Source organism: Eucyclogobius newberryi, unplaced genomic scaffold, assembly GCF_026437365.1.
Source record: "Eucyclogobius newberryi isolate DKJ021-1_F unplaced genomic scaffold, fEucNew1.0.hap1 SCAF_176, whole genome shotgun sequence".
In the NCBI taxonomy this organism is placed as follows: Eukaryota; Metazoa; Chordata; class Actinopteri; order Gobiiformes; family Gobiidae; genus Eucyclogobius; species Eucyclogobius newberryi.
The window spans coordinates 125,001-137,500 of record NW_027315808.1 but is presented as its reverse complement, the minus strand read 5'-3'; the positions used below and the strand labels follow the sequence as shown (position 1 = coordinate 137,500).

Genomic DNA, 12,500 nt, shown 5'->3' with positions numbered 1-12,500 from the left:
AATTCCCTGGGCGTCTACCGCTCCAAGGTTTCATCACACTATTATATACGACCGGTTGGTTGTACCTTAAACCTACATTTCTGTTTAAAGAAGGTGGAGATGCCCCGGCCATTCTCATGCTCCTCAGGTGACTCGTGGATGAGAGTTGTTAAAAACACAACTACAACTGAACCTTTTTCTACTGCTGGACGAGGGATTATACCGGAAGTCCTTCAATACTTTTACTTAAATGAGAAATGCTTCTTTGTCCTCCATTATAGCCCTGAACCTTTAGTGCTCTCATTACGGTCATAGGCCAAAGGATCATGGTCTGTGTAGTTCCCTCATTACATTAGATCAGGGGTGTTAAACATGGGGATGTTTCTGCACTTTTCTGATCCACTTTACACTTTTCACATTTGTCTGATAATTAAACCCAATCTAATATGTTTAAAGACATAATATTGTCTGAATATGTAGTTATTGTGATACTACAAAAATATGGATATGGGCCAGCCCTAATCTGAACCATATTTGATCAACACAAAGATATCTCGAAGATTTTTCATTGTTCAGAAAACAGAAGACATTTTGATAATTAAGTTTACATCTCTCTTCATTTGGTCTCTTTTTCTCTTCTTTTCAATGAGAAAAAGTAACCAAAGAACACTCGAGTACACAGGGCCGACCTCTGGGACTATTTAACCTCTGCTTTTCAGTCCATTTTCATACTTGATTCTTTTCAAAAACAATTAAATCTGACGTTAATTCACACAAACGTTTAATGCGATATTTTCTGTTTTGCATCATGTTCACTCTCTCCAGCACAATCATTTGGACATTTTTCTTGTATGTGCAAATCATGTGCTGGTGTAACTGCTGATTTAGTCATTTCACTCTCAAAATGACTTATTTCATGCTGTTTTGTTGTCTTCATTGCAGTTTTCCAGGTCCGATTGTTTGGAGTCGTTATCCGCCTCTCGGCACAAAGTATTGTTAATTCTTCTGTCAGATGTTTGATCGTTTGACAAATGAAGAGTTTAAAATGCCACGGTTCTTTGGATTGTTCTGAAATATGAAAACTCATGGAGAGAATGTCCTGAGACCGGCCCACTGCAAAACAGCCTCAACTCTGTCTGTCAAAATGACCATAATGCATCAGTCTTTCTGGAGTAATCATTCACTCCTCAAAATATATAGTTGTACTTTTCAACCGACTAAAGCTAAACTCAAATTGCCAACGATCAGCGCTGCAACTAACTATTATTTTAGTAGCTTTTTTTTTTTCAAAATGATTCATTCTATTTAACATTTTGATATTTTGAATACATTTACAATTAAATAAAGGTTGACATTTGATGACTGAAGGCTTCTAGAGAGAGAATACTTACAAATAAAGTGTATTATTGATATTATTGAGGTTTATAGAGATGTCCATTGAACAGACATTTTTGAGCACTCAAGCCTCCAATGCAGAACAATAAAGGATTACCGTATTTTCCAGACAATAAGTCATTTTTTCATAGTTTTGGCCAACGACTTATATGTGATATCATTAGCATACGTACACCTATTCACCATGTTCTCTAATTGTTATTATTTTAAATTGCGTTTCAAGATCAAATTTCTGTTCTTGGTCTTGGATTTTATCAAATACATTTCCCCCCAAAAATGCGACTTATACACCAGTGCGACTTATATATGTATTTTTTTCTTCTCTGTTATGCATTTTTTGGCTGGTGTGACTTACAATCCTGAGCGACTTATAGTCTGGAAAATACGGTACTCAAACCTGGATGACTCCATCTAAATGCAACTTTGAATAAGATCATTCTGAGAGAACACGTTGTGACAGGGTTAGAAGCTTAGAAAAGTCTATTCTACATCAAATGTCCTTCAGAGACACATGTGGGTGTCCTCTTCCAGCAGTGAATTCTCAACACAATCTTAAATCTGAAATAAAGAGTAGATTTGTACCTTGCCATTGTCGGAGTACACAAAGATGTTCCTGGTGCTGTAGTCCTTGAGGTATGTGATCTGGAGTCCGTTGGGGGTCCCCATCTTCTCCGGCTGAAACGTGGCGTTGACCGTGTCCACTTTGATCACTGCTTTGGGCTCTTTGGCCTGAGACACAGAAAAGACATGTTTCCACTGCTACATTTACCTCTCAACTGGGACCTTCTCAATACACAGCGGAATTGTGACGTCACACATCAGTTTTCAGTTAGCCCAGTGTTGAACCAGTTCTGTGGGTGGGACATGGGGGTATGAGGACCCATGTGGCCACGTGCAAAGGGGAAAACGTCAGACCACAGTCCACAGAAAGCATGGCATGTCCGGAGTAGAGGCTCAAACTTTGGATATTGTAAAACAAACGCAGTGTGGTGGAGTGTAAATAAAAAGGCACCTTGACCTTGATTCTGAAGTGACACACAACGGCTCTTTAGAATCCAAAGTAGGACTGAAGTACAGCACTGTATAGTCCCACAGCAAGTCACAGGTAACTTGAAATACTGCAGTTACTTCTTACGTATCGCAGCACTAAGTTTGAACACTAATAGTTTGAATGTGGTTATTGTTACAGGCCTTACATTCCACTGGGCGTGTTTTATCTCCTCACGGCTGCACTGCACAGACGCCAAATAACTGTTCAGTCCAAAGTGCAGACACGCCCTGTTTTACATGAGCTCAATCTTTAGCTCACAATCACAGAACTCAGAATTTACGTTTATCATTTTACTTATGCAGAATTTAAAGTCGTTTAAGGAATGAAAGAAAAACACATAATTGTATGCATTTATTGTATTTTCCGGACTATAAGACGCACCAGCCAAGAAATGCTGTTGCAAGTGTGAAAATAACAAACAATATCACATATAAGTCGCTCCGGAGTGTAAGTATATAAGTATAAATGTAAGTATAAGTCACATCCCGGCAAAAACTATGAAAAAAGGTGCGACTTATAGTCCAGAAAATACGGTATTTAAGATAAGAGAACCTTTATCACAAATGACCTCACAATAAGAGCTGTGTTTTCTATTTTTCTCACTAATTCTATGACGTCTGAAGCTTAAATTGTGTGCAAACACCATGACGCTTCCTCTTGCAAAGTAACAGTACTCTAAACACGAGCAGAATGCAGTTACTGAGACTGTAAGTATTCATATTTTCGGTTTTCAGTCAACTCTGTCAAAGTGCTTGCTCTTCACTGGTTCATCTCTACATTAAAGTGTTTGTGGTAAAAGTGCTGCTTACGTCGTATTTGGTGAAGTACTTCAGAGTGCCCTCTCGCTCCGACAGCACGAACCTCCGGCTGAGGAACTGTCCGTTGTCTCGCCCGCGCTTCATCAGCATTCCCTCTCTCACTCCTGAAGGAAACACCAGAAGCATCAGGACCTCTGCACACCACTGGGGACTGTGTGTGAACAGAGGCTGCGTCCCAATGTCCAGCGGCTAAAAAACAACTCAAAATGTCCCACAAAACACTGGTCAGTTTTGACCAAAATGCACTGTGAAAGTCCTGACTTTTTAACTGGACACAAAAGACTGAATGAAAGCAGAAGACCTGTTTAAATGAAATGTTGACTCGAGAATATGAACAAAAACGCGCCGCAAAGTCGCTAGCGTTAGCCGTTTATCTTAGCTGTAGATGGCCATCACAGGCAAAAAGTTGAATAATCCAATCCGTCGGTTGTTTAATGCGAGATCCATGACTTGTGTGGTGATTATAAGTGCATAAATAAAGTGCCAGATGGATTTTACCAGCGTTTATTACAGAAATTGAGTTTTGCAGACCGTTTTTCCACTTGGACGACGCTAGAGTCACATGACGAATCCGTGATTGAGTGCACGGTAAAGTCTGATGAATACTGCGGGACATTGTGATTATTAGAGCTGGATTCGCAGGTCGTAGTTTCTTAAAAGCACCAGACTCGGAAGCTCCTCTGTGTTTTTAAAGTCCACACTCCTACACCGGACTGATATTTTCTACGGCTGAATCAAAAATAGTGTCGTTTAAAAGCTTTAACGCAGTTGGATCTTCGGAGAACATGCGAGCAAGAAACAAATCAGCCTCACAAAAATATGTCAAAAATAATCATAGTAAAACAACACTTCATTAAAGAGATGCACATTTAATATAATATTAATCATCAGCAATGGGTTTAAAACGTTAATTAAGCTTTTATTGAAAGATGAAGATGTTAAGGACCTTTAAGTGAGATTGACCTGATCTCATCCACTGATATTGAGCTCTAAAGCGTAGAATCAGACAGAACTCTGGCTCGTACCTTCCTCGTACGTGAAAGGTTTCCCCGGCTCTGAAAACTCCTTCCTCTCGTACTTGGCCCTGATCCACTGCTCCCTCAGAACCCTCGGCACAAACAACAAGAAGGTCCAGAGATTTGAACAAGACAGCTCCGATTATGTCATGATGAACAGTAGATGTGACGTGACTCACTGACAGTCTTTGTGAGTGGGTTTGTAATAATACACAGGAACAGCAGCTTCGTATTTACTCTTCATCTTCTCGTTTCCGTGCTCCGCCATGAACTGGAACACAAACACACTTCAGCACTAAAGACCTGATTTAGCTCCGGTTTAGCTCTGGTTTCAAACTGGTTTAGCTCTGGTCCAGTCCTGGTCCAGTCCTGGTCCAGTCCTGGTTCAGTCCTGGTTCAGTCCAGTCCTGGTCCAGTCCTGGTTCAGTCCTGGTTCAGTCCAGTCCTGGTTCAGTCCTGGTTCAGTCCTGGTCCAGTCCTGGTTCAGTCCTGGTTCAGTCCTGGTTCAGTCCTGGTTCAGTCCTGGTTCAGTCCTGGTTTAGTCCTGGTTCAGTCCTGGTTCAGTCCTGGTCCAGTCCTGGTTCAGTCCTGGTTCAGTCCAGTCCTGGTCCAGTCCTGGTTCAGTCCTGGTCCAGTCCCAGTTGTACCTGTATCTCGTGGTCGTCCCAGTGCGACAGACTGAGGGACTTGACTTTGCTCATGTCGGGCAGGTTTCTGTGGACTCCAGAACAGTCCAGGCAGATGAAGACGCCCAGAGAACAGGAGCCCCAGCTCGGCTCTGAAACAGAACTCACATTGTCAGACTGAAGTGACTCAATTTGTATAATTTGAAGTAGGTTAAGAAATGTAACAAAATACACATTTTATAGACAGTCTTCATTCATTCATTTTATTTATTTATACAGGGAAAACCCAATGAGAAAAGTTCTCTTTTTGCATGAGCCCCTGTTAAACCCAACACAACATAAACCACAAACAAACAGGACACTGAAACACAACTAAAATAATCATTCAAATGAACCAATACATAAAAACACATTTATACATACAATCTGAGATACAATTATATAAAACAAGTGCATCTGCACTGAGGGTCGTCCATGACCAGTTCTTTAAAGTCATTAAAAGGCATGAAATGATTAAATGTATAAAGTCTCTGTGTTTTGTTCCACAGGAGCCTTTTTTCCTGTCTCTGTGTTGACACGATGGGATTGTAAGATAAAAATGACCTCAAAGTCAGTGCTGTTCTCTTCACATCCAAAGATCACATTCTACACCTCACACCTCACAGTTATTTATTGTATTCAATTAAAATGTATCAATAAATAATATGAATGTAAAGATTTGAGCTGTAAAGAGTCAAATAAGTGACTTTTATAACTCATTATAGACACTACGCATTGTGCTCTGTATTTACTCCAGCTCATGATGATTAAGAACACAGTCCTCTTCCTGTGCAGACAGTACGTTTGTATCTACTGCATGTTACAGGTTTTATACATGCAAAAATACATTTAGACAAATTTTTAGAAAAGGTTTTTGGGGGAATTCTCCTGCTTTAAGGTTTCAGTGTCAGTTGCATTAAGTAGTTCCAATATTATCGATTATTGTGATATTTTCAGATTTTCTTTTATACTTTTGAAAACTTTGAGTCACATTTTACATAGAAGACGTTTGTTAAAAGAAAGCTACATTTCCCTTTAGGACAATGAACAATGATGTTTTATTCTAATTACACTGACGTCACAGGCAGTAGTTTGTGACTAATAAGGGACTTTTATCAATCTACTTTTGGTGAGGAAAAATACACTCTTCAATTGTTCCAAATAAACACAACCGGGAACCACCCATAATATTATCTTGTTTAAGGATAAGTCATCATGAAATAAGTGCCAGCCTTTGGTCTGAGCCACACAGCTGCAGAAACACAACTTTACATCGAGAAACTGAGATTGTGTTTGTCCATTTACATTTGGAAAGGGCTTGAACGCTGGTGAGTTTCATCCAATGTGAAACTGTATTTGCCATAAACAGTGCAACAATGACACAATGTAAAAGTATGAAATCAAATCAAGGCCAAAATTGTGAACGGAAAAACCCAATTTATGTTATTTCCAATTCAACTTAGTTTTTTAGCATCAATTAAGTGTCAAACGATTATTGCCATTGTGCATTAAGACTTTTTAAATACATTTTGACCAAATAAAGGTTGAAATATGGCGACTGAAGGCTTCTAGATCAGGGGTGGGCAATTACTTTCCTCCGAGGGCCATATTCGAATCCAGGCAAGTAGCGGTTGGCCCACCATCATTGGTGTGAAAAAAAAAAAATCAAATATAGGTTATTGAATCTATCATTTAATTCATTTCACGTCATATTTATTAAGGATACAAGTGCAGACAGATGCCTGAGGGCAAAAAAGGAACAAATATTTAAATATTACTTGGACAATCTTGGGGGGCCGGATTGAAAGGCCTTGCGGGCCGGATGTGGCCCGCGGGCCGTAGTTTGCCCACCCCTGTTCTAGATAGACAATATGTACGATTAAAGTGTATTATTGGTGATAATAACAAACTGTTTAGTCTTTTTTGACATTTTGATTTAATAATTCTGCTGTCTTTGTCATAAAAAAGGTCTTTTGTATGTTTTAGTCCAGATAATGATTAAAATCATGAAAAATACAACTATAATTATGTTTTTTATATCGACTAGTCACAAGAAGGGACGACACAGTATCAGATTTTAGCGTTATGATTATTGTGAGAAAAAAACATCACAATTTCAGGATTATTCACGATTATGACTAAGCAACAGTGAAAGCTTTCTTTTTCTTTCATTCAGTTTGTGAGCGGCTTTACAAAAAAAAAAAACATTCTGAAAGATTAAATAAATGTGACAAAAACAGCCTGATAAAAACTGTTATTTACATTGAGGCAAGTTTTATTGAACAAAAAATACTGCATTTTGCTTCTAAAACTGTCACAATTATTATTTTTTTGGTTCTTACGATTCTGTTGTGACCTGAATAAAACAATTATCAGTTAACCTAATAATCTTGATTAATTCCCAGTCACAAGATTAGACGTAATTATGGTAAACGTTGCAGCCCTAAATTAAACCTTCAGCTTTAGTCCTGAGGTTTGTGCGGTAAAAAGCTTATAAGAAGATCAAGTCAGAGCTGATATACAGGAAATACTTTGACTATTGCTCTTCAGAGTGAAGAGTGCAGTGACAGAAAATATGTATGAAGTCCTCTTTGAGAACTAAATGTCCCATGAGCTCCGTCTTAAAGCTGTTTGCTCTGTAGTTTCCACTCAAATACACCAGATTCTTCTTAGTTCTAATTCTTCAGTAGTTCATATTTTCATCCTTCTAAAGATGTTTTTGTGGACTGGATTTTGCTTCTAAAATAATATACACAATAGTAAATGCAAGTAGTTCTGTCAGGATGATTATAACATCCAATTATTGTTCAATAAATAAAAGATGGAACAACAGTTTTGGGGCTCAGAATTGACCACATTACAATAATGTCGTACCGTATTTTCCACACTACAAGACGCACTTAAAAAACCTTTAATTTTCTACAAAACGACAGTGCGCCAAATGAATGGATCCATTCTGGTTGTGCTCACTGACCTCAAATCGATTTTGTGTGGTACACGTTTTGTTTCGCTTAATGCGGCTTATAGTCCGGAAAATATGGTAAAAGTATTTTTGCAGTACAATAATATTTGAGCTGTTGAGAGTTTATTAAGTAAATGCAAAAGGGTTTTATTCGGCTAATTGCGATTTTTGTCAGACAAAACGTGGACAAATGTACTAAACTAAAACATGGACAAATGTACTCGACTAGAACATGGACAAATGTACTCGACTAAAACATGGACAAATGTACTCGACTAAAACATGGACAAATGTACTCGACTAGAACATGGACAAATGTACTCGACTAAAACATGGACAAATGTACTCGACTAGAACATGGACAAATGTACTAGGAACTAAGACCTCTAAACCTCCACAAAGCTGTTATTTTCCAGAACTAAACCAGGACTAAATCCAAACTTGGTCAGAAGGTGAGTCCCTGCAGCAGGAGGACAACACTTGCATCTGATCGTGTCTTAAGAGCTGCCGTTTCAGCTAAATACAGCTCCATTCTGTAAAACGCAGTGGGACAGTGCGAGCAGAGAACAAGCCGGAACATGTCACATTTTTGCCTTTGACTTGGGAGAATGAAGCTGCAGAGTTGTAGTTGTGGTTGTGCTCAGGAATTTTCAGAAAACTTTGGATACAGATTTGACATGAAGAGCTTTTGACTCCAGACAGTTTAGGACTTGACTTAATTATACGAAAAGTCAAACGGAGTCTTTCCTGAACCCGTGCAATACTAATTAATAACTATATACGCTATATTCAGGCCGTTTTATGACGACTGCAGGTGCGTTTCTGGATTTGTACACTGACATTTAGATAACATCGTGAATGTTGCTTGGAAAATATGCACATTTCTGTTGCATTGACATAATAGTGTCTGAATAATGTTATTTTGAAGCTAAAAAAGAACATTTTTCATTATCACCCAGCACTACATGGAGTTATGTTATGGAATCCTTTGAACGAACGTTGTAGTGTGGTCAAAAACAAAATACTGGAACTTTATTGTAATAGTTTAAGTGATTTGGTTAAAGATTCATAAGGGATATACTATAAAAAATGTTGGTGGTCTGGTAAGGTTTGGGCTCTTTAATGATGTAAATAAGGAGCAGGAAATATAATCCTTTAATTGTAGTTACATGTTCAAAAAGAAACCAGCCTTTTCTTTAATGATGCGAATCACAGTTGTTGTTTTGGAGAAATGAAAAGCAGAATATCAAGAATATCTATAGTAAAGTTTATAGTCTATAATTAAAACTATAATAATGACTGTAAAAAGAGCTGAGAGAAAATAAAATCAACACAAGTGTCTCGTCGACCCTTAAACCTCAAACAAGACGTTACAGACACATTTTAGCACTGAGAAAATATCATCTGAATATTGTTATCACCATAATGCAAAAAGTATATTCAACAATTAGATTTGCATAATCGTTTGGTCTTAGTTACTTTTGTGGTCCAACTGTAGCATGATTTAGTCCACGTTTAGTCCTCTGGCGGTTCATTTGAGAGACTTCAGAGGGACAAATTTGGCATATTTTTGTGTTAAATGACTGAGGATTTTATATCTGTCTTGTTTATTTTCAGGAAATGTAATATTGAAAGTTATTTTGAATACACAAAATTAAATTAAATCGAAAATCAACATCAATCAATGTGAGAAAATGTCCATTCCAACCACTAAACACTGAGCCGTTTCCTTCTTTCCCAGTTACAGCCTAAAGTCAAGACTTTCCTACTTCCTGGAAACAAAAAACTAGGTAATTTTCCTCCACATTAGTTTTTCTGTGGCCCCGGGGTTCAAGCTTCACGGCAGCTGCAGAACAACAGAACAATAAACGCTTTGATTTATTCCCTTAAATCTTATTACCTGTGGCGTTTCCCACAAGCCCCGCCCACACCTGCACCTCCGCTAATAACGCAGTAACAGCAAAAGCTACGCATATTATGACTTTAAGCCTTCGATTTGAGAGGAATTGCCCAGATTAAGCGTGATGTACACGTTTGAGCGTCTGGTCCGGGTCAATCCGCGCTGCCGGGCCTGAAACGTGCACTTTGACGCACAGATCCTCGCGGTTCCGTCTCACCTGGCGCGCCGCAGTCCGCGCACACGTCATTCCCCGGCTTCTGCAGGATTTCCTTCAGAACGCGCGTAGATCTGGTGTTCGCAGACATCGTCCTGTCCTGGAGTGTCCTGGAGTGTCCTGGAGTGTCCTGGAGTGTCCTGGAGTGAGGAAGTGTCCAGCGTAAAGTGACTTACAGGCTCCAGGTGCAGACAGAGGAGAAAGGCGTATCCCTCCGCGTACGGGAAGAGGACATGTCCAAACATGCGCGCGCACCTTTCTCTTCCTCCTTCACATTAAAGGAGACATTATGCGCTTTCCCCCTATATAACATGTCCTAACTATAACTATAACATAACTATAACATAACTATAACATAACTATAACATAACTATAACATAACTATAACATAACTATAACTATAACATAACTATAACATAACCATAACCATAACCATAACTATAACATAACTATAACATAACTATAACTATAACATAACTATAACTATAACATAACTATAACATAACTATAACATAACTATAACTATAACATAACTATAACTATAACATAACTATAACATAACTAGAACTAGAACTAGAACCATAACTATAACAACTATAACATAACTATAACATAACTATAACTATAACCATAACTATAACATAACTATAACCATAACTATAACTATAACATAACTATAACTATAACTATAACCATAACTATAACATAACTATAACATAACTATAACATAACTATAACTATAACATAACTATAACTATAACATAACTATAACATAACTATAACTATAACTATAACCATAACTATAACATAACTATAACCATAACTATAACATAACCATAACCATAACCATAACCATAACTATAACTATAACTATAACATAACTATAACTATAACATAACTATAACCATAACTATAACATAACTATAACTATAACTATAACATAACTATAACATAACTATAACTATAACCATAACTATAACATAACTATAACATAACCATAACCATAACTATAACTATAACATAACTATAACTATAACATAACTATAACTATAACAATAACTATAACATAACTATAACTATAACTATAACTATAACATAACTATAACATAACCATAACCATAACCATAACTATAACTATAACATAACTATAACTATAACTATAACCATAACTATAACATAACTATAACATAACTATAACATAATTATAACTATAACTATAACATGACTATAACATAACTATAACATAACTATAACTATAACATAACTATAACATAACTATACCATAACTGAAAACTTTAAGCTGGCTACATTTGAACTTTTCTGGTTAAATAAAGGTCAGTAAAACACACTTCCTGTTGTGCAGAACTGTGACGAAGGAAAAGTGGCTACGCAACATTTTAGAACTGCACATGTGTCACTCAAGTCTTAAATGCATTTATTTATCTCAACTAAGTACAGGTGTGTGGGCGGGGACAGGGGGTAGGTGAAAACAGGACTTTTATGAGCACTCCAGCTTCAGTTGCAGGACAAAACAGAATTACCTCAAACATCCAGGAATCAATTCAACAAATAAATGAAAAAGATGATGAGACACTGTTTTAACAAGGTTAAAAGCTCTTTAAAGTTCATTTGAAATAATAAGTCCCCTTTAAGAACATTAAGTCATTTGAATATACTGTAAATTATGAATGATGTGTTTGTTTGTTTGTTTGTTCATGAACACGCTGGATTGTAGCCATGGGCTGCATCATCGTTACTACACTGAGAAAAATACTTTTAGAATGAACATAATTAAATAGTGGGGACATATTTAAATTGAGTAGATGCTACATGATCAAATTTAAGTACTTCATTTATTTAACACTATTTGTTTATGTAGAGGCACCACTACTGAAAAGCAGACATAATATATCATTTTAGATATGATATCATGATTGTCATCTGCCAGTAAGGCGTGCACAGGAATCCCCGGCACAACATTACTCTCAATATGAGACCATTGAGCTGCATATTCTGGGTCACAGCAGCAACGCTCTGATTGGAGCTGAAATAAAGTCATTTTTCTTTTGATAATTGTCGAGTTTTGAATCTGATTCAAGGTTTTTTGCCTTGCCACACAAATCTTGAGATTGTTTTGTTCCTCTCCTCAAACAGATCTGGGCATCTGTATTAAATATATATATATATTTTTAAATATAAAAGTACATTTTAAATAGGTCCTTCAATAATTCCACTTAAATTTCTTGTTTTACTTCTTCCACCTCAGACTATTATCACTCACGTGCTGCTCATATTGAATAGTGCTCATAACCATGACTGTTCTGTAGATCACAGGACATAATCAAATCCCTTCATGGTGCATAATGTTATGAAAATTATTTTGTATTACTAATTTGTCATTATCTTTTTCCACTTTGACGCACCAGGAAATGTTTATGAAAGTATCTGGTTACGTCTAAGCCCTCGAGCTAAGAACAGCTCATAATGTCACTCAATGACA

At 37.1% G+C, this 12,500-nt stretch overlaps 1 protein-coding gene across 1 annotated transcript in view; it reads right to left on the bottom strand.

Moving 5' to 3' along the window:
- The window catches only part of LOC140363689 (arf-GAP with dual PH domain-containing protein 1-like), a 34,687-nt gene extending 24,584 nt beyond the window's left edge, over positions 1–10,103 (bottom strand). The window contains exons 1-6 of the mRNA XM_072450298.1: positions 10,004–10,103; positions 4,907–5,037; positions 4,439–4,530; positions 4,269–4,351; positions 3,235–3,347; positions 1,957–2,103 (exon numbers count right to left, since the gene is read on the bottom strand). Coding sequence (XP_072306399.1) covers positions 1,957–2,103; positions 3,235–3,347; positions 4,269–4,351; positions 4,439–4,530; positions 4,907–5,037; positions 10,004–10,091 — 654 coding nt within the window. The 5' untranslated portion in view covers positions 10,092–10,103. The remainder of the gene's footprint in view (positions 1–1,956; positions 2,104–3,234; positions 3,348–4,268; positions 4,352–4,438; positions 4,531–4,906; positions 5,038–10,003) is intronic.
- Between the last annotated feature and the right edge of the window lie 2,397 nt (positions 10,104–12,500).